The sequence below is a fragment of the Thamnophis elegans genome, chromosome 14 (assembly GCF_009769535.1).
Source record: "Thamnophis elegans isolate rThaEle1 chromosome 14, rThaEle1.pri, whole genome shotgun sequence".
Taxonomy (NCBI): Eukaryota; Metazoa; Chordata; class Lepidosauria; order Squamata; family Colubridae; genus Thamnophis; species Thamnophis elegans.
Genome location: NC_045554.1, coordinates 22,479,696 through 22,495,505, shown reverse-complemented (window position 1 = coordinate 22,495,505; position 15,810 = coordinate 22,479,696). Strand labels below are relative to the sequence as shown.

At 43.3% G+C, this 15,810-nt stretch overlaps 1 protein-coding gene across 1 annotated transcript in view; it reads right to left on the bottom strand.

Moving 5' to 3' along the window:
- CNOT1 (CCR4-NOT transcription complex subunit 1) overlaps positions 1–15,576 on the bottom strand; it is a 138,214-nt gene extending 122,638 nt beyond the window's left edge. The window contains 4 exon segments of the mRNA XM_032230846.1: positions 4,992–5,099; positions 7,753–7,799; positions 7,802–8,023; positions 15,423–15,576. Of these exon segments, the coding sequence (XP_032086737.1) occupies positions 4,992–5,099; positions 7,753–7,799; positions 7,802–7,853 (207 nt within the window). The 5' untranslated portion in view covers positions 7,854–8,023; positions 15,423–15,576.
- Positions 15,577–15,810: the final 234 nt, after the last annotated feature.

Here is a 15,810-nt window from a genome sequence, read left to right as displayed (position 1 = left end):
CAAGGTTAAAAAAAATACAAAAAGGCTTCTTCCAACATGTTAAAAACAAGAAAAAAGTTAGGGAAACCATAGGTCCATTGCTGGGAGAAAATGGCAAGAAGGTGACAAGCAACAGGAGAAAGCAGAACTATTTAACTCATGTTTGGCATCTGTCTTTACCCAAAGGGATAAAACAGTCCAACCTGTCAAACACAGCACCACAAAAATCAGATTAGGAACACAAGTTGAAATAGGGAAGAAAATGGTAAGTGCGCACCTGTCTACCCTAGACGAGTTCCAATCACCAGGACCAGATAAAATACTAGATAAAATAGAAGAACGTGGGTTAGACAGCATCACACCAGATGGATTTGTAACTGGCTGACCAACTGCACTCAACATGTAGTCCTCAATGGAACTGCATCTGCACGGAGGGTTGTATGCAGTGGAGTACCCCAAGGCTTTGTTTGGGCCCAGTACTCTTCAACATCTTCATCAATGATTTGGATGAGGGTGTTAGGTATGTAAGCTAACAGTTGGGTTAGCAATATATAAGCCATGATAGTAGTACTGTTTCTTTAAGTACTGCTGTAATGTGATTGGATGCTGTTACCTCAAGCGGTCATAAGATGGAGCCAGAATGACTGTTAGCTCTCTGTTTCTTAAATGCTGATAGGTGGGGGAACTCATCAAATTGGCAGGTGACCCCAAGCTGGCAGGAATAGCCAACACTCCAGAAGACAGGCTAAAGATACAGAAGGATCTTGACACACTTGAACATTGGGCACTATCTGATAAAATGAAATTCAATGGACTAAGGTTCTACATTTAGGCAACAAAAACGAAATGCACAGGTACCGTATAGGTGGTACCTTGCTCAACAGTAGTAACTATGAAAGGGATCTTGGCGTCCTAGTGGACACCATTTAAATATGAGACAGCAGTGTGCAGCAGCTGCCAAAAAGGCCAACACAGTTCTAGGCTGCATAAACAGAGGGATAGAATCAAGATCACGTGAAGTGTTAATACCACTTTATAATGTCTTGGTAAGACCACACTTGAAATATTGCATTCAGTTTTGGTCACCACAATGTAGAAAGGATGTGGAGACTCTAGAAAGAGTGCAGAGAAGAGCAACAAAGATGATTAGGGGACTGGAAGCTAAACATATGAAGAACGGTTGCAGGAACTGGATCTGTCTAGTTTAATGAAAGAAGGACTAGGGGAGACAGGATAGCAGTGTTCCAATATCTCAGGGCTTGTCACAACAAGAGGAGTCAAACTATTCTCCAAGGCACCTGAGGGTAGAACAAGAGCAATGGGTGGAAACTAATCCAGGAGAGAAGCCACCTAGAAGGGGGGGGGGAGAAATTTCCTGACAGTTAGAACAATTAATCAGTAGAACAGCTTGCCTCCAGAAGTTGTGAATGCCCCAACACTGGAAGTCTTTAAGATGATGTTGGATAACCATTTGTCTGAAATGGTATAGGATTTCCTGCCTAGGCAAGGGTTTGGACTAGAAGACCTCCAAGGTCCCTTCCAACTCTGCTATTGTATTGTATAGTATTGCATCGTATTTTGCTCTTTGCCTAGTCGCCCCCACCCTTGGATGGACCTTCAGGGGTAATCTCTAACCTGATTGGAGGCTCTTCTGCCCCTCCAGTGGGGCTGCAGGTTTAGAAGCGAGGACTAGATTCCTGCCTGTGTCCTCTCAGCAGGGGGCCACCATCTTAGGCCACTTGGGGCCTCTCCTCCCCCTTCTTTCCAAATGGTTCTGTGGGACAAATACAATAGCCCTGCCCTCAGGACTTTGAAAAACAGCTTGTGCTACTAAGAGCTGCTGCTCTCACCTGTGGCCTCCTGCTGTTAACAGCAGATTGCTGAGAACCTTCTGCCCCCCCCTTCCGCTGCTTTTTTTTCTCTTCCTTAAAGGGGAAGTTTTTTGTTAAAGGGAAGACCTTCTTTAAAGGGGAAGCCTCAGCATTATCTGAGCCTAGTTGCCCTGTCTGGGCTTCTCCGCTAGTCAGGCACTCAGAAAAGGATTGAATAGAGGTTGCATAAATCGTGATAGCAAGGTTGCCGGAACACAGGATTACAAAGCCAAAGGGAATCCTCACCTGGAGGGCCGCTTCTGTAGCCCTGCCAGATGAAGAGAAATCTGGTAATCTTTCCTCAGTTTCCAGGGGTGGGTGGGTGTCATCCTGCTGCTGGCCTTATGGCAGATGCCTCTGCCTTTCACATTTGGAGGTAGGCTTGGAGTGGGGGGGATTGATACACAGCCTGCCTCTTTAGCCCCCTTGATGGAGATATGCCTTTTGGCCTTTGCTTGCCTCCCACACCCTTAGCTGCTCTCTAATCTTTTAAGTGCTGCAGGGCTGAGAGCTCCGCTCCTGCCAGCCTCCTCTGAGCTGCTGGGGGGCGCCATCTTGGATTTCAAAATGGCCCCCGGCTCCAAATTCAAAAAGCTCCTCTTTGTTGGAGCACATGGAAATGGCTTGTGCCTTTGTAGGCTGTCATGTGGCTTCCGCTGCCGCTGGAGGCTCTCTTTCCTCGCCTTTCTCTGCCTCCCGCAGCTCTTTCTGAACCTCTCCAGCTCTTACCTTGTTTCTCTGGTGATCACTGCCAGCGCAGGCCCTCCGGGGCTTTTGAACAAGCCACGGTCTGTCCCTCAACCCGAGGGGAGTGCGGGGGAGCGCTCCTGCACTTGTAGAGCCTCCGCAGCAGGCTTACCTCCAGGAGGCTTGTGCCCCTCTCCATCCTGCTTGCCCGACACAGGTCCTCACTCAGGTGAGGACTCCGGTCTCACTTAGTGGCCAGGGCAGTGTGCCCTGACTCCGGTCTCACTCAGTGACCAGGGCAGCGTGCTGCCTAGGGGCTTGTGGCAGTCCAGTGGCAGGAGGAGGCTGTAGCGCGGTACAGGGAGGTAAGATTCACAGATCCAAGTATTTTTTGCTTAAATTCCTTGCAAATTGCTGGCAATCCAGAATGGGTGAACTGTCCAGTGAGTGGATTGAGTCGATAACTGGGGAATACCTGGTGGGCCAGGGGCATGTCCCAAAGGCTTATCTGACTCAATCCAATCAATGAGAGGACAAGGTCAACCCAGTCTGGATACTCCTCCCCCTTCATTATGGAGAATAAAAGAGTTGAAGGCACAGGCCTTTTTGGTAGGAATTCCACTTTGAAACCCACTCAGGGTCACCAGATTCTCCTCCAAATAGCTAGGTATGTAGATACATACAGATAGTCCCTGGCATGGGAACTTCTTTCAAAGTGAAGGGACCTTACTAGGAGTGGAACGTCCCTTGCAAAGCCAAGTGATTGTTAAGCAAAACATCATAGGATTGCTGCACAGTTTAGCAATGGCTGACCTGGTAATCCAGATAGCAGCCATTAGGTCAGACACAGGCCCATCTCCTGCCCAGTGCCTCATCCCTACTCCAAGGTGTTCTGACCTAGGCTTCTGAGAAAGCATAAATCACAATCTTAGTCCCAAAACCCTCTTTATTCATATGGCTGTAAATTATGGTCATTAACAGTCCGCAAGCCATTCACAAATATAAGGTTCCGACAGATGTCTGCTTGAGTTGCCACAATCTTTCAGGGAAATGTTGATAAACACCCATCTTATCTCCCTTGGAATGCTGCCAGAGACCTAATGCCAAATGCAGAGCAAGGTCAAACTTAACAGAGTGAAACAGAACTTTTCAAAGCTTGAACCGACCAGATGACTAATTGCTTCCTGCAAAAGCTCCCTCTTATTCCTCTTTTATGTCTTATGGGAGGGGCCAATCATTTCCAAGCCTTATAGTCAACCTGTTTTTCTTAAGTGTTCTTGTCTTCTGGCAGCTCTGCATATGTGCCAGTGGTGGGTTCCGGATCCCATTCCAACCCATATGGTTGGAACAGGCCGGCATTGCCTACATGGATGCATGTAGAATGGTATCTGGTGCTCTGGGCAGGCTCTGGTACTCCCGTCAGACTCCGGAGGCAGCAAATAACTACCAGATGGCCTTGGTCCCCTCTCTGCCTCTGACGCAGAGCCCTCAATGAGCCTTCACTAGACTTCAGGACCGGCCTATGTTCCCCCCCAATTTCCTCAGTGTCCGAATCTGCTGCCAGCTCTGCTGGCCGTTGGCGGGCAACAGCACAAAGCTCCATCACCATGTCAGGCTTGCTTCTGCTTCAATTGCCCTCACCTAACTTCCCCTTCCCATTTCTGCCCACTGAACATCCTGCCTCGCTGTGGCTACCCCCAACTGACCTTCTCTATCTCTTCCTTCTGCCACTAACAAGGACTCCTGGCCAAGGTAGCTGCTGGCCATTCACAAACCTTTGGTGGCATAGTGTAAGGCAGCCAAAACCATAGAGGGGTTGTGTGTGCAACTGAAGCGCAGGCTACAATTATAAATATGGGTGGGCTGCCAAGTGCCTGAATGTGATTATAGAGGTAGCTGTATCTTCCAGGACCAGGCCAAACTCCCTCAGTAACCCTTAGTAGCTTTGGGAAACTCACAGAAATCAACAAAATAAATACAATCAATACAATAAATACCAACCCATAATCTTGATGAAGGGAGGAATTTCCCTGCCCCTTGCCAAAGACCTGGGTGAAAAGCTTCATGAGTGGGGGTATCCAGATCTCAGGGGGGGGAGTGGAGAGACACCACCTCATTCCAGAGGGCAGGTACTATTACAGTCCTGAGAGGAGATATTGTTTAACTGAAGGAACCAAGAGGGCACCAACCCCGCTGGATCAAGTTGGCCAGACCGATGTTATGGGAGAGAGGCCCTATGGCATGTAGGACTTTACAGGTAAGGATCAGCATCTTGAATTGCACCCAGAAGCAAATGACAAACAATGCACTTGTAAAGTTGTTACATGGGCACACTATTGTGGCCTGTGTCACTGGGGTATTCAAGGGCAACCCCATGTAGTGAATAGTGTAGTAGTCAAAATTCAAGACAAACATAAAGAGCAAAATAATAGAAAATTCTTCACTTCAACTTACCTGATGGAAATCTTTACCGCTACTTTTACCATCGCCACTGAAATCCACATGAGAAAAGAGACAGCGTAGCAAATGCCTGTCTGCTTCAGGTCCGTGCCGGTTCACAATCTAAGATGCATAAAATAACCCACAATTATCTTCAAGAGCAAAGCTGAAACTATAGACATGGTCTGCAGATAAAATGTAAGCCAAGATTGAAGCTTTAGTTAGGCACCTAGGTATCTTCAGGACCATTTCCCCCCTAGAAAAGGATTCCCCCAATATATCTTGGGGAAGGGGGGGGGGCTAAGGACATACAGGCTCCTGAAGTCTGCAACTGTGTCCCCTGGAAGTGTCCTCAAGTAGGATCCTTGCAGAAGTTAAGTTCTGCCAGAGGGCATTTGGAATTTATTTGATATATTCATATGCCACCTGTCCCACTGACATGACTTTGTCACTCAAAGAGTTAAAAAACAGGAAGAAAAAAATCCCTGAAATACAATCCCATTGAAAACAAGAGATAAACCAACTTTGCAGGCATGAACTCTCAGGACAGATTTCTGATACCTTTCAAAAGGCCAGCAGAATGTTAAGGAAGAATGTTCCAGAGGATGGGTTCTGGGGCAGACAAGCTCTCATTCTGCCTCTACCAGATGGTACTCTTTGGGGGCAGAGTCAGAGCATACCTTGCCTGCCAGCTCTGACAGGATGGGCAGACATCACTGGAGAGAGAGGATCCCAGATGTAACACAGCCCCAAGACACAAAGGGCTTTAGCCCCCCAACCTCCAAATTTCACCCAGAAGTACACTAACACTCAATGCAGCTCATGGAACATGGTGTCCATGAACAAGTGACTGACACTCATAACTGCCTGCGCTGTTGCACAGTGCAAGCTTCCAACTGTTTTTCAAGGGCAGCCCCATTATTGCATTGCAATAATCCAAGTGGGAGATGATTAAGGTGTGAGTAACCATGAGCAGGGCTTCCCTATCCAGGAATGGATGCATATCACAAAGCTGTGCAAAGTCCCTCTTGATCATGGCTGCCACCCTGTATTTCAAGCAAGAGCCCAAGACTAGGAGAATCTCCATGCATGCACAAAGGATCTGCCCAAGTAGAACTTAGAACTGAGTAGAATTCAAAACAAGGGGTGGAACATTCCTAGAACCAGGAAACCCAAAGCCATTCAATCTTACTAGGGTTGAGCCTTTTGTTCCCCAATCTCCTGGACAGTGACAGGACCTCCATACCATCACCTGGACAGCCTGGGACAGAGATGACTATCTGGGTATTATTAGCAGACTGTTTATACCTTCCTTCGATCCCATGGATGATCTCACCTTCATGTAGATGGTTCAACAGGAAAGGAGAGAGCACCCAATCCTGTGGTACTCCAAATAACAGACCACAAACTGGACCTCCCTTCCTCTATCATTACCAACTGGAACTGACTCAAAAATAAGAGAACAGCACAATACTGTGTCACCAAACCTCTCCCCCCTCAAAAGCCAGTCCAGAAGGATACCATGAATGATGGTGTTGAAAGCTGCTGAGAGATCAAGAGCAAGGTCAAAACTTCCCCTGTCCTATTCCTGCCAGGGATCAATAATAGAATTCTTTATTGGCCAAGTGTGATACAAGGAATTTGTCTTTGGTGCATATGCTCTCAGTGTACATAAAAAGACAATATATTTGTCAAGAATCATAACGTACAACAAACATAAGGGAATGCCATCATTGTCATCTCATACCTGGGCCTGAATCCTGACTAAAAGGAGTCCAGATAATCCACTTCTTCTATAGTTCCTTGAAGCTGCTGTGGAATCAACTTCTCCACCTTACCCCAAAGGTAAAGGTTGGAAACTCAATATAAATTGTCTGTGGTGTTCATGACGGCCTCTTTAGGGGAGGAGCCTCCTTAACAGACAATGGAACCATCTCTCAAAGAGGATTTAACCACTACTACGATTGTTATCTCCCAAGGCCTTAGCCAACTAGGGAGACATACATCTATTACCGAGCTGGCATAGGTAACAACCAGAACCTTATCTATTTCCTCAGGTCAAAAAGAATTACAGTCAGGAAAAGGAGGCAATTTGCTTTCAAAATGTGTGCATCCTAATATAAAAACTGAATTACCTGCCTCAATTCCTCTACTAGAATGGTTTTATATAGCTTATGTTTTTAACCTGAAAAATAGCAAACATACTTTTTAGTGTAACTAAAAATTAACTGTATATTTACCTTAAATGCTAAATATAAGAAAAGGTGCTTTTTAGAGTAGCAATATATTCCAGAGAACATTTTATTCATCCTACAGTCTTATCCAGAAATATCAAAGGTGTTTGTTGTAGCAATGCAATCAAAATTATGGAAAATATCTGAAAAGACAGACTGGCCAAAAAACACAGGGTGGATTCAAAACCTCTACTCTTACTCTGAGAGAGAAAAAATGGAGCAAAGCACTTATTGGCACTGACTCAGCACTTTTGACACTTCTGACAGTAAACAAAATTAAGCGCAAGAATTTTAATAAGTGGTAAATGAACTTAGTCCAAGCCATCTAACACAATTTGGATACTAATCTGGAAACAGCAAACTATCAGTTGATGTCACCAGTTGAAACACAGCTTTCACCAAATGGATTACAATAAGACTCATGTTTGTTATATGAAGAAATTCAAGTAGTAGTATTGAAAAGCAGTGGTACAAAATAAGCTGAGAATAAGCTTATCTTCTTTCCACCACAATTTCAAAGTAGTGTGGTGCTCCCCACTTACATGTTGTATTTCCTGCTGGCTGGCTCGGTAGTTTTTCTTAGTTAAATGTCCACCAGGTAGCTGATTTGAGACAAGGCCAGCGAGAGCGAGTCAAGATTCATTGCTGGTTGGGGCGGAAGCAGGCGGCCGAGCCCGGCGCAAAATCACCATTATTCCCCTTTAGTCACCTCAGAGACAGGTTAATTTTTTTCCACTCAGCCTGTATCTCAAATTATGTTGTATCTTTAGTTCTTCTTTCCTAATACTCCCACTATGTCCTGAAACATGGCACCTGAAAAATAAAGCAGACACTTTTTAAAAAATTAGCATTAATAAATAATACTACCATACATTTTATTCTGAACAATGATGGGAGTTGCAAATTTAAGCTTAACACATGATGATGTAGACCAAATCTGAGAGAAGGCACATTTGGACACCCAATCCATACATTATTTCCTATGCACAGAAATTTCCTAAAATATGAGGGTAATTTTTTATATTTCATCGTTCATTCACTGAACATTCTATTAATCCTGCAATAAAATGGTATATTGTCATGTTAAATATATGAATTCTAATTCTGTAAACCGCCCAGCCACTCAGATAAAGTAAAAGACAAAAAGACACTGATTTTAAAAAAAAACCAGATTGCCAGATTACTAACCACCTGACCATACTATGTTTAAGAAGTGTCACTGCATTATGCAAGTAACAACCAGGTGGCAAAATGCGGACCTTGGGAGATAAAGGACGCTACCCCAGCAGTACACTGTTCCAGGGGAAGGGCTATATCCAGCTTAGTGGCAATCTCCCTTTCAAGGAAATTGAACTATAGAGAGAAGCTAGAAATCCTGATGGCATCAGTATATCAGTACAATATTTCTCCCTGGGCTTCTGCACCTAATTGATGAACCTAGTGGTAGAGACACCAACCCCCACATTTCAATGAAAGTCACCCAGATTCCCCAATAGGATCCAGAAGGATGATTGGGGCATCATCTTGGGATTCTTTTTGATCTGGGGTCTGCAATGAAGGGGATAGGTTGCTCTTTACATTGTTACCCCAGGCTAGACTGGTGATGGTGTTGAAGTCCTGTTCCAGCCTAGAAGCTACAAATGTCTGGATGTGAGATAACAGATTTAAAGTGAATTCCTAGCAAGTCAGTTTGTCCATCAAGATTCTCTCTCTGTTTCAGTGGTGTTTCTTGAAGGACACTACCTACAAAACAGATTTGTGATTTTCCTGGACGTATACTTTTGAGGGGTCCTTGGTATTGTGTGCTTGGTTATTTTCTTGCAGACGTTTCATTACCCAAACTAGGTAACATCAGTGCTAGTATAGTACTCATGATGTTACCTATTGTATTTCTTGGAGTATAAGATACACCTTTCCCCCCAAAAATGAGGGTGAAAATCTAGGTCTTATAATGGAATACAGCATTTTTGGCCTAGCGAAACCTCGCCCACTTTGCAAAAATGGACGTGCAAAGGGTTTGGAAAATGCTCCTGGGAGCTGAGGAGGGCAAAAATGAGCAAAAATGGCCGTTTTTTGCTCATTTATTTCTCCCCCAGCCCCTAGGAGCACTCTACAGGCCTCTCAAAGCTCTGTATGCTTTTTTCTTTTTGCCAAAATGAGGCGTGCAGAGGGTTTGAGAGGCATGCAGAGTACAAAAACTTTTTTAAAAAATTACCTCTTCAAAATAATGGTGCATCTTATACTCCGGTGCATCTTATAGTCTGAAAATATGGTAATTCATGTAATGAAACATCTGCAAGAAAACCACCAAACTCCAGAGAGCATCAAGGACCTCCCATTTCAACTCTGAGCTACAAATATTCTCTTTTATTGCTACTTATATGCTTCATGGCCAGGAAGGCTTTGGCTGATGTCCTGCCTATGATGCTACCCAGAGTGGGAGGATTTTGCTACAGTGAATCACACAGCATCACCACTTCTCTACTTGACTACTGAAATGTACTGTATGTGAGGCAGTCTTGCAGAAGCTTGACTACTGGCACAATACTATAAGCACTATGAAATAAATAACTTTCAGCACTTCAAGGAATACACAAAAACCCTAAAATTAGCAGAGAATAGTATGAGAGTATTTGAAGTAATGCTTTGGATATGTGTTTGAACATATGGGGCAGAATGTTCTAAAACCAGTAGCTGGTCTTAATTTCAGAGGTCCTGGCACACAGGAGAACTGCCAGAAAACTGGAAAAGAGCTGATGTGGTTCTAATCTTCAAAAGATTTTAAAAAAGTAGATCCAGAAAACTAGACCAACCAGCTTGACATTCGTTTGTGAGAAATTTTTGAAAAAGATAGTCAAACAGTAGATTTGTGAGCATCTAGAAACAAATAAGGTGATTATTGGAAGCCAGCACGGGTTTGTTAAAATAAACGTAATTGCCTTATTTGATAAAATAACTAAATTATTGGATCAGGGAAATGCTGTGGATAGAGTATACTTGGACTTCAGTAAGACATTTGACAAAGTAGACCACAGCCTACTTCTTGATAAGATAGAACAATGTGGAATAGAGTGTCTCACCACCAGATGGATTCACAGTTGGCTGTCCAACCGTGTTCAGCGGATCCTCAATGGAGCTACATCTACATGGAGAGAAGCATGCAGTGGGCTACCTAAAGGTTTGGTCTTGGGCCCAGTATTCTTCAACATCGACATATTGATCTAGATGAGGGGACAGAAGGGAAACTAGCAAATCTGCAAATGACACCAAGATGGGGGAAATCGAGAACACTTTGAAAGGTAGACTCAAGATTCAGAAGGACCTTGACAGACTTTAGTATAAGCCCTATTCAACAAGATGGAGTTCAGTAGTGAGAAAAGTAAATCCTGCATTTAGACAGGAAAAACAGTTATAGAATAGGAGGCACCTGGCTCAACAGCTGTTAACTATGAAAAGGATCTAGGAGTCCTAGTGGACCACTACTTAAGTATGAGCCAGCAATGTGTTGCAGCTGCCAAAATGATTGGCTACGGAAGGGGTGTCAAACTCACAATCCATGAGCCAAATGTGTCATGCACTGGCCACACCCACCTCCATTTTAGCAAAGAAGGGGAAAGTTGCAATATGTCACTTGACGATGTGTCATCACGAGTTTGATACCCCTGGGATAAGGGAATAGGCATGTTTAGCCTAATAAAGAGGGGAAACAACATAGCAGTCTTCCAATATTTGAAAGGCTGTCATAGGGAAGAAGCTGTCGATTTATTCTCTGTAGCATCTGAGTGCAGGACAAGACGCGATAGAAGCTCATCAAGAGGAAGATTCAATCTGGAAATAAGGAGGAATTTCCTGACAATAAGAACAATTAAGCAATGGAGCAGCTTAACTCCTGTGCAGGGGTATTCCATCGCTGGTTTTCAAGAAAACATTGGATAACCATTTGTCTGGGATGATATAAGGTTTCCTGCCATGGGCAAGGAGTTGGACTAGAAGACCTCCAAGGTCCATTCCAGTCCTATGATTCATATTAGCAATGCACAGATATAATTAACACTGTAAACAAATTTAATAAATAAATATTGGGCATAAATGGTTAGTATCGTCAACAATAGCCCTAAAATAAGAGTCAAAGTAATTCTGTTAAAGAAGAAGGGTCAAATACTTTCAAGCCAATGTATGGGGAAAATGTTAAACTCATTGTCAGTTAAATTCACTGCTGCTAAAAGGTTACTAAATCTAATATTTCATATACTTTTCCAACAAATATGTGTGAATGGAGCATGTTCAATAGAGGTAGTCCTTGACTTACAAGAGTTCATTTAGTGACTGTTCAAAGTTACAACAGCACTGAAAAAGTAACTTATGACCATTTTTCACATTTATAATTGTTGCAGCGTCCCCATGGTCATGTGATCAAAATTCAGATGCTTAGCAACTGACTCATATTTATGATGGTTGCAGTATCCCAGAGTCATGTAATCACTTTCTTAAACCTTCTGACAAGCCAATGAGGAAAGTAAATTCACTTACACCTCTCTATCCCTCTATCTACCTACTTTTTTAAAAAATTGCCTCTTCAAAACCTGGGTTTGTCTTATACTCTGAAAAATACGGTACTATGTCACTAACTTAACAATTGCAACAATTCACTTAACTGTAGGTTATAAAATGAGGCAAAATTCACTTAACTGTCTCGCTTTTGGGCTCAATTGTGGTTGTAAGTCAAAGTCAAAGTAAAAAAAAAGTCAAAAAATTGCTCATCAATTGCTCGTCACTGTAATACTGGAAGCTTATAGAGTTAGAAGATTCACAAACTTTCTCTTACCACTTTAAGACCTCAACCAGTAACAGCCATGGCATGTGGAAAATTGTGGTTTGAGTAGGAGTAAATGAATTACCAAATAAATGTAAAAGATAGATGCACTGTGTATTTATGAAACTAAGAGAATGGGAAAGTATATAAGGTAGTCTGCTTTTCTGGAGCAGGGTTTATAAATATATTCAGAGAAGTGAAGGTATGTTAATTATGAATTATGAAAGGCCTTAAACCAGAAAATATGAATTTCTATTCAGATTCTCCTCTTCAGGCTCAGATACACACTCCTATCTTTATGATCCCCAACATATACAACATCTTTTCCATTTCCTTCTTTCCCATGCAACAAAGCACCCACAGCGCATTCCTATTATTTATAATTCTTCTGTCTGGCTCCCTCCTTTGTGAGCCTTCTTCATACAGATATGTTCAAGAATGTAGGTTTTACCATAAAGCTAGTTTCTTTTTCTTTTTAAAGGAACCTATGTCAATATTTGCATTACTACCATCAAGAGTGTTATCATTTCACAAAAAGAATCTTAAAACCCTGGCAACTGTAAGTCACAGAATATTAAAACCAAAATTAACAATTGCCTAACTACATAAATTGAACTTAGTTGCTTTCATGTTGGTAAAGATTTCAGTTCAGTATTCATCTTAATTGGCAGAAAGCATAAAGAACTAGAATTATTCAACATGCTTAGAAATAGCACGATGAAACAGATTCAGCAACATTTTTAAAAAGAGCAGCTTTAGTTGACACAAGGGAACATCTTCTAAAAACTCAAGGGAACACACAGAACATTCCTTTTGTTGATTTGGACTCTGGACATCTAGCTTGGTCTATGTTAACTAGCAGCTGCTTTCCAGGGCTTTAAGAAAAGAATTTTTCCAACTCTATCTGGAGCTATTAAGGATTCAAATTGAGATATTTGTATTCATAACATATCAGGACTTTGAAAAAGATGCTACTAATCCTTAGTCCGGTTCTGCAGTCAAAACCCCAAGATACTGATGTTTTAGAAGATCTAAAGGGCTTCATATAATATTGATCAATGGCACATTCAGAACACTGAAATTCACATAAATATTCCAAGTCTACTTTCAAAACTGAACAGATGAACAAAAACACTAATGAAGTTGCTGTCCAGAGGGAAAAGTTGCTGTCCATGAGGGAAAAATTCTATATACTGTTAAACCTAACAGGATAACAGAGCTGGAGGGGACCTTGGAGGTTTTCTAGGCCAACCATACTGCTCAAGCAGAGGCCCAGCTGACCTACCATAATTTTAATTATCTTCATCATGAACAACACCCAATATATATAATATCACACTTACAATTATGTTGGTATGCTACAAATGACAACACAAAAATACAGAAAGATTATGAATCTCAGGCAATCTTCCTATGAGATGACTTGAGTTACCTGCTTTTGATAAGTACATTCTTATCAATGCCAAATCATACCTAACAAGAAAGGGATTGGGTTAAAATTACAATAGGAATATCAATTACACAGTGTTGATGTAAAGATGCTGGATTAGGCATTTACAATAAAAACCCAAGGAAATGTAACATTGTAGCAAAATTTTCACTCTAATTCTATCATACCTATATATGTCTACATTCCTAATGTCATGTATTCTAATATGGGGTATTAGTTAGAAGCTTAACATTGAAGCTACCACCAAATGAACTTCTGGAAACTCTGAAAATATCTCTGTGCAGAGTGTATTTCAGAAGGTCTAACCCTATTGTAACTAAGGAATGTGCAACTGTTGCCAGAGATAGCTAAAGCTAAAACATTAAACAAAGTAATAAAAATGCATTCCTACCCAGTACCTAGAAATCTAGCAGTTGGTAATCGAAGTACATTCCCAGAGTATGAATCTACTTGCTCAGAGGAAATGTGACACCATATAGAATAAGCCAATTCACAATTACTAATTACTGGTTTTCCAACACCCAACACAACTTACTTCTCTTGAGACCAATACACCAAAAACAATTCCTTGTGTCCAATCACACTTGGCCAATAATAATTCTATTCTATTCTAATTATAGCTTGTGTAGCCTCCTCCAGATCATTGCTGAATTAGTGTACAATAAAGTCATTACAATTGGACAGGAAGAATATTGTCATAATCATAATTAAGAGGCACCTCATCCCTAAGTTCCCACAATATGTCTCAAGAGTTTCATTAAGAAACAAGTTGGAATCTAACAGCAGAAGAGCTGTCCCTTCAGGATGACCTGGAAAACTAACAGGAAGAAACAAACCAATTCTATGGGCCCCAATTAACTAGGCTACCCTAGAAAGCATAATAGTAACTGAAGGAATGCTCATTACTGACAATCAAGATGACAATCACATATCCTTCTATTGGAAGAATAGGAGTTAAGTTACAAACCATGATACATGAGGCAAAGATATTAAACGAATGCTACAAATGCTTCCATAATATTTACAGATAAAACTGCAAGACTTATTACCAAAGAATTATAGCGGAGCCCATATCTGAATCAGCGGCTTCCCCATTTACAGCTTATTTTTATTTGTATCCCGCATTTATTGATTTTACAAAAAAGTGGAGAACATATCCAACACACCTATTTTCCCCACAATAAAATGAGTTGGGCTGTGATTTGCCCAAGTCACCCACTTGGCTTTCATGGCTAACCCAGGGTCTCTCTTGTTTTCTGTCTTATCAATTTCCATAAACTCTAGATTAAAAAACTATTCTGTATGCTAGAATACTACAACAGAGATCTTGTTCAATCAAGAACATTATCAGCAGTTGCAGAACCGAGACTGGAACGGTTATTTTTAATCCTGCCATTGTCTTACAATCTGGCAATTTCACGGGCACAGGCCTTCAATCGCCACTTGCCGAAGTTCCTCGGCGTTCAATACTCTTCCCCCCCCCCGGAAGAGAGGCGCGCCTTGGGCACCCAGAATGGTAGGGAACCAGGAGCTCTGACTGACGCGGCCAAGGGCTGAACTTTCCGGAACACCTTCCTCCTGGAGTCCTGCAGGAACCGCCCGGGAGGAGGAATCCTGCCCCGCCGAAAAAGCGGCCCCGCCACCCGCGTCCGCTCAACCGCTCGAGGGACGCTCGGGTCTGAGGCGGCGGCGGCAGCCGAGAGCCCTGGACCGCCACGTGCCACCCGAGAGAAGGGCAGCGGCGTCCCCGGGAAGCGTCGCGGGGAACTGCGCTTAGCCCGCCGCTGCCACGGGAGACCACCGACCTCCCGGCAGCTGAAAGAAGGGCCGCGGCAGAGGCCTCCACGCTCAGCTGCGAAGCCTCCGGGATGGCCGGCAGACCGCTCCCTTCCCCAGGCGCGTTGAAAATTCCGCCGCTTTCCAGCCTGAGGCGCAGACGCGGAGCTCACCTCGGGTGGCTCGGGGCGAGAGGTCTCGGGCCAAACCAGGCACCGGACTAGCCGCTCGCGTTCTCCTAGTCGGCTCTCGAGCTGGTCCCCAAACAAAATGGCGACCGGGGCCGCGCGCTCACGTCGCGGCCTTTCTCTTCCCGTCTTCCTCTGCGCAGGACGCAAAGCAAGGAGGCGGGACCTAGATCTAAAGCTCAATCCGCCTGCGCGGAAACAACTTTGACCAATCAAAGACCTATCCCGACTGGTGCTCGAGTCCGCCTCCAGTTTTCTACCCAATCCCTAGGAGGACACCCCGATGTCGCCTTTGCACTCTCGTCGACGGAGGGACGCAAAAATACCCTCATGGAGTTGACGGGGACGGAAAATGGGCGGGGACGATTAAACT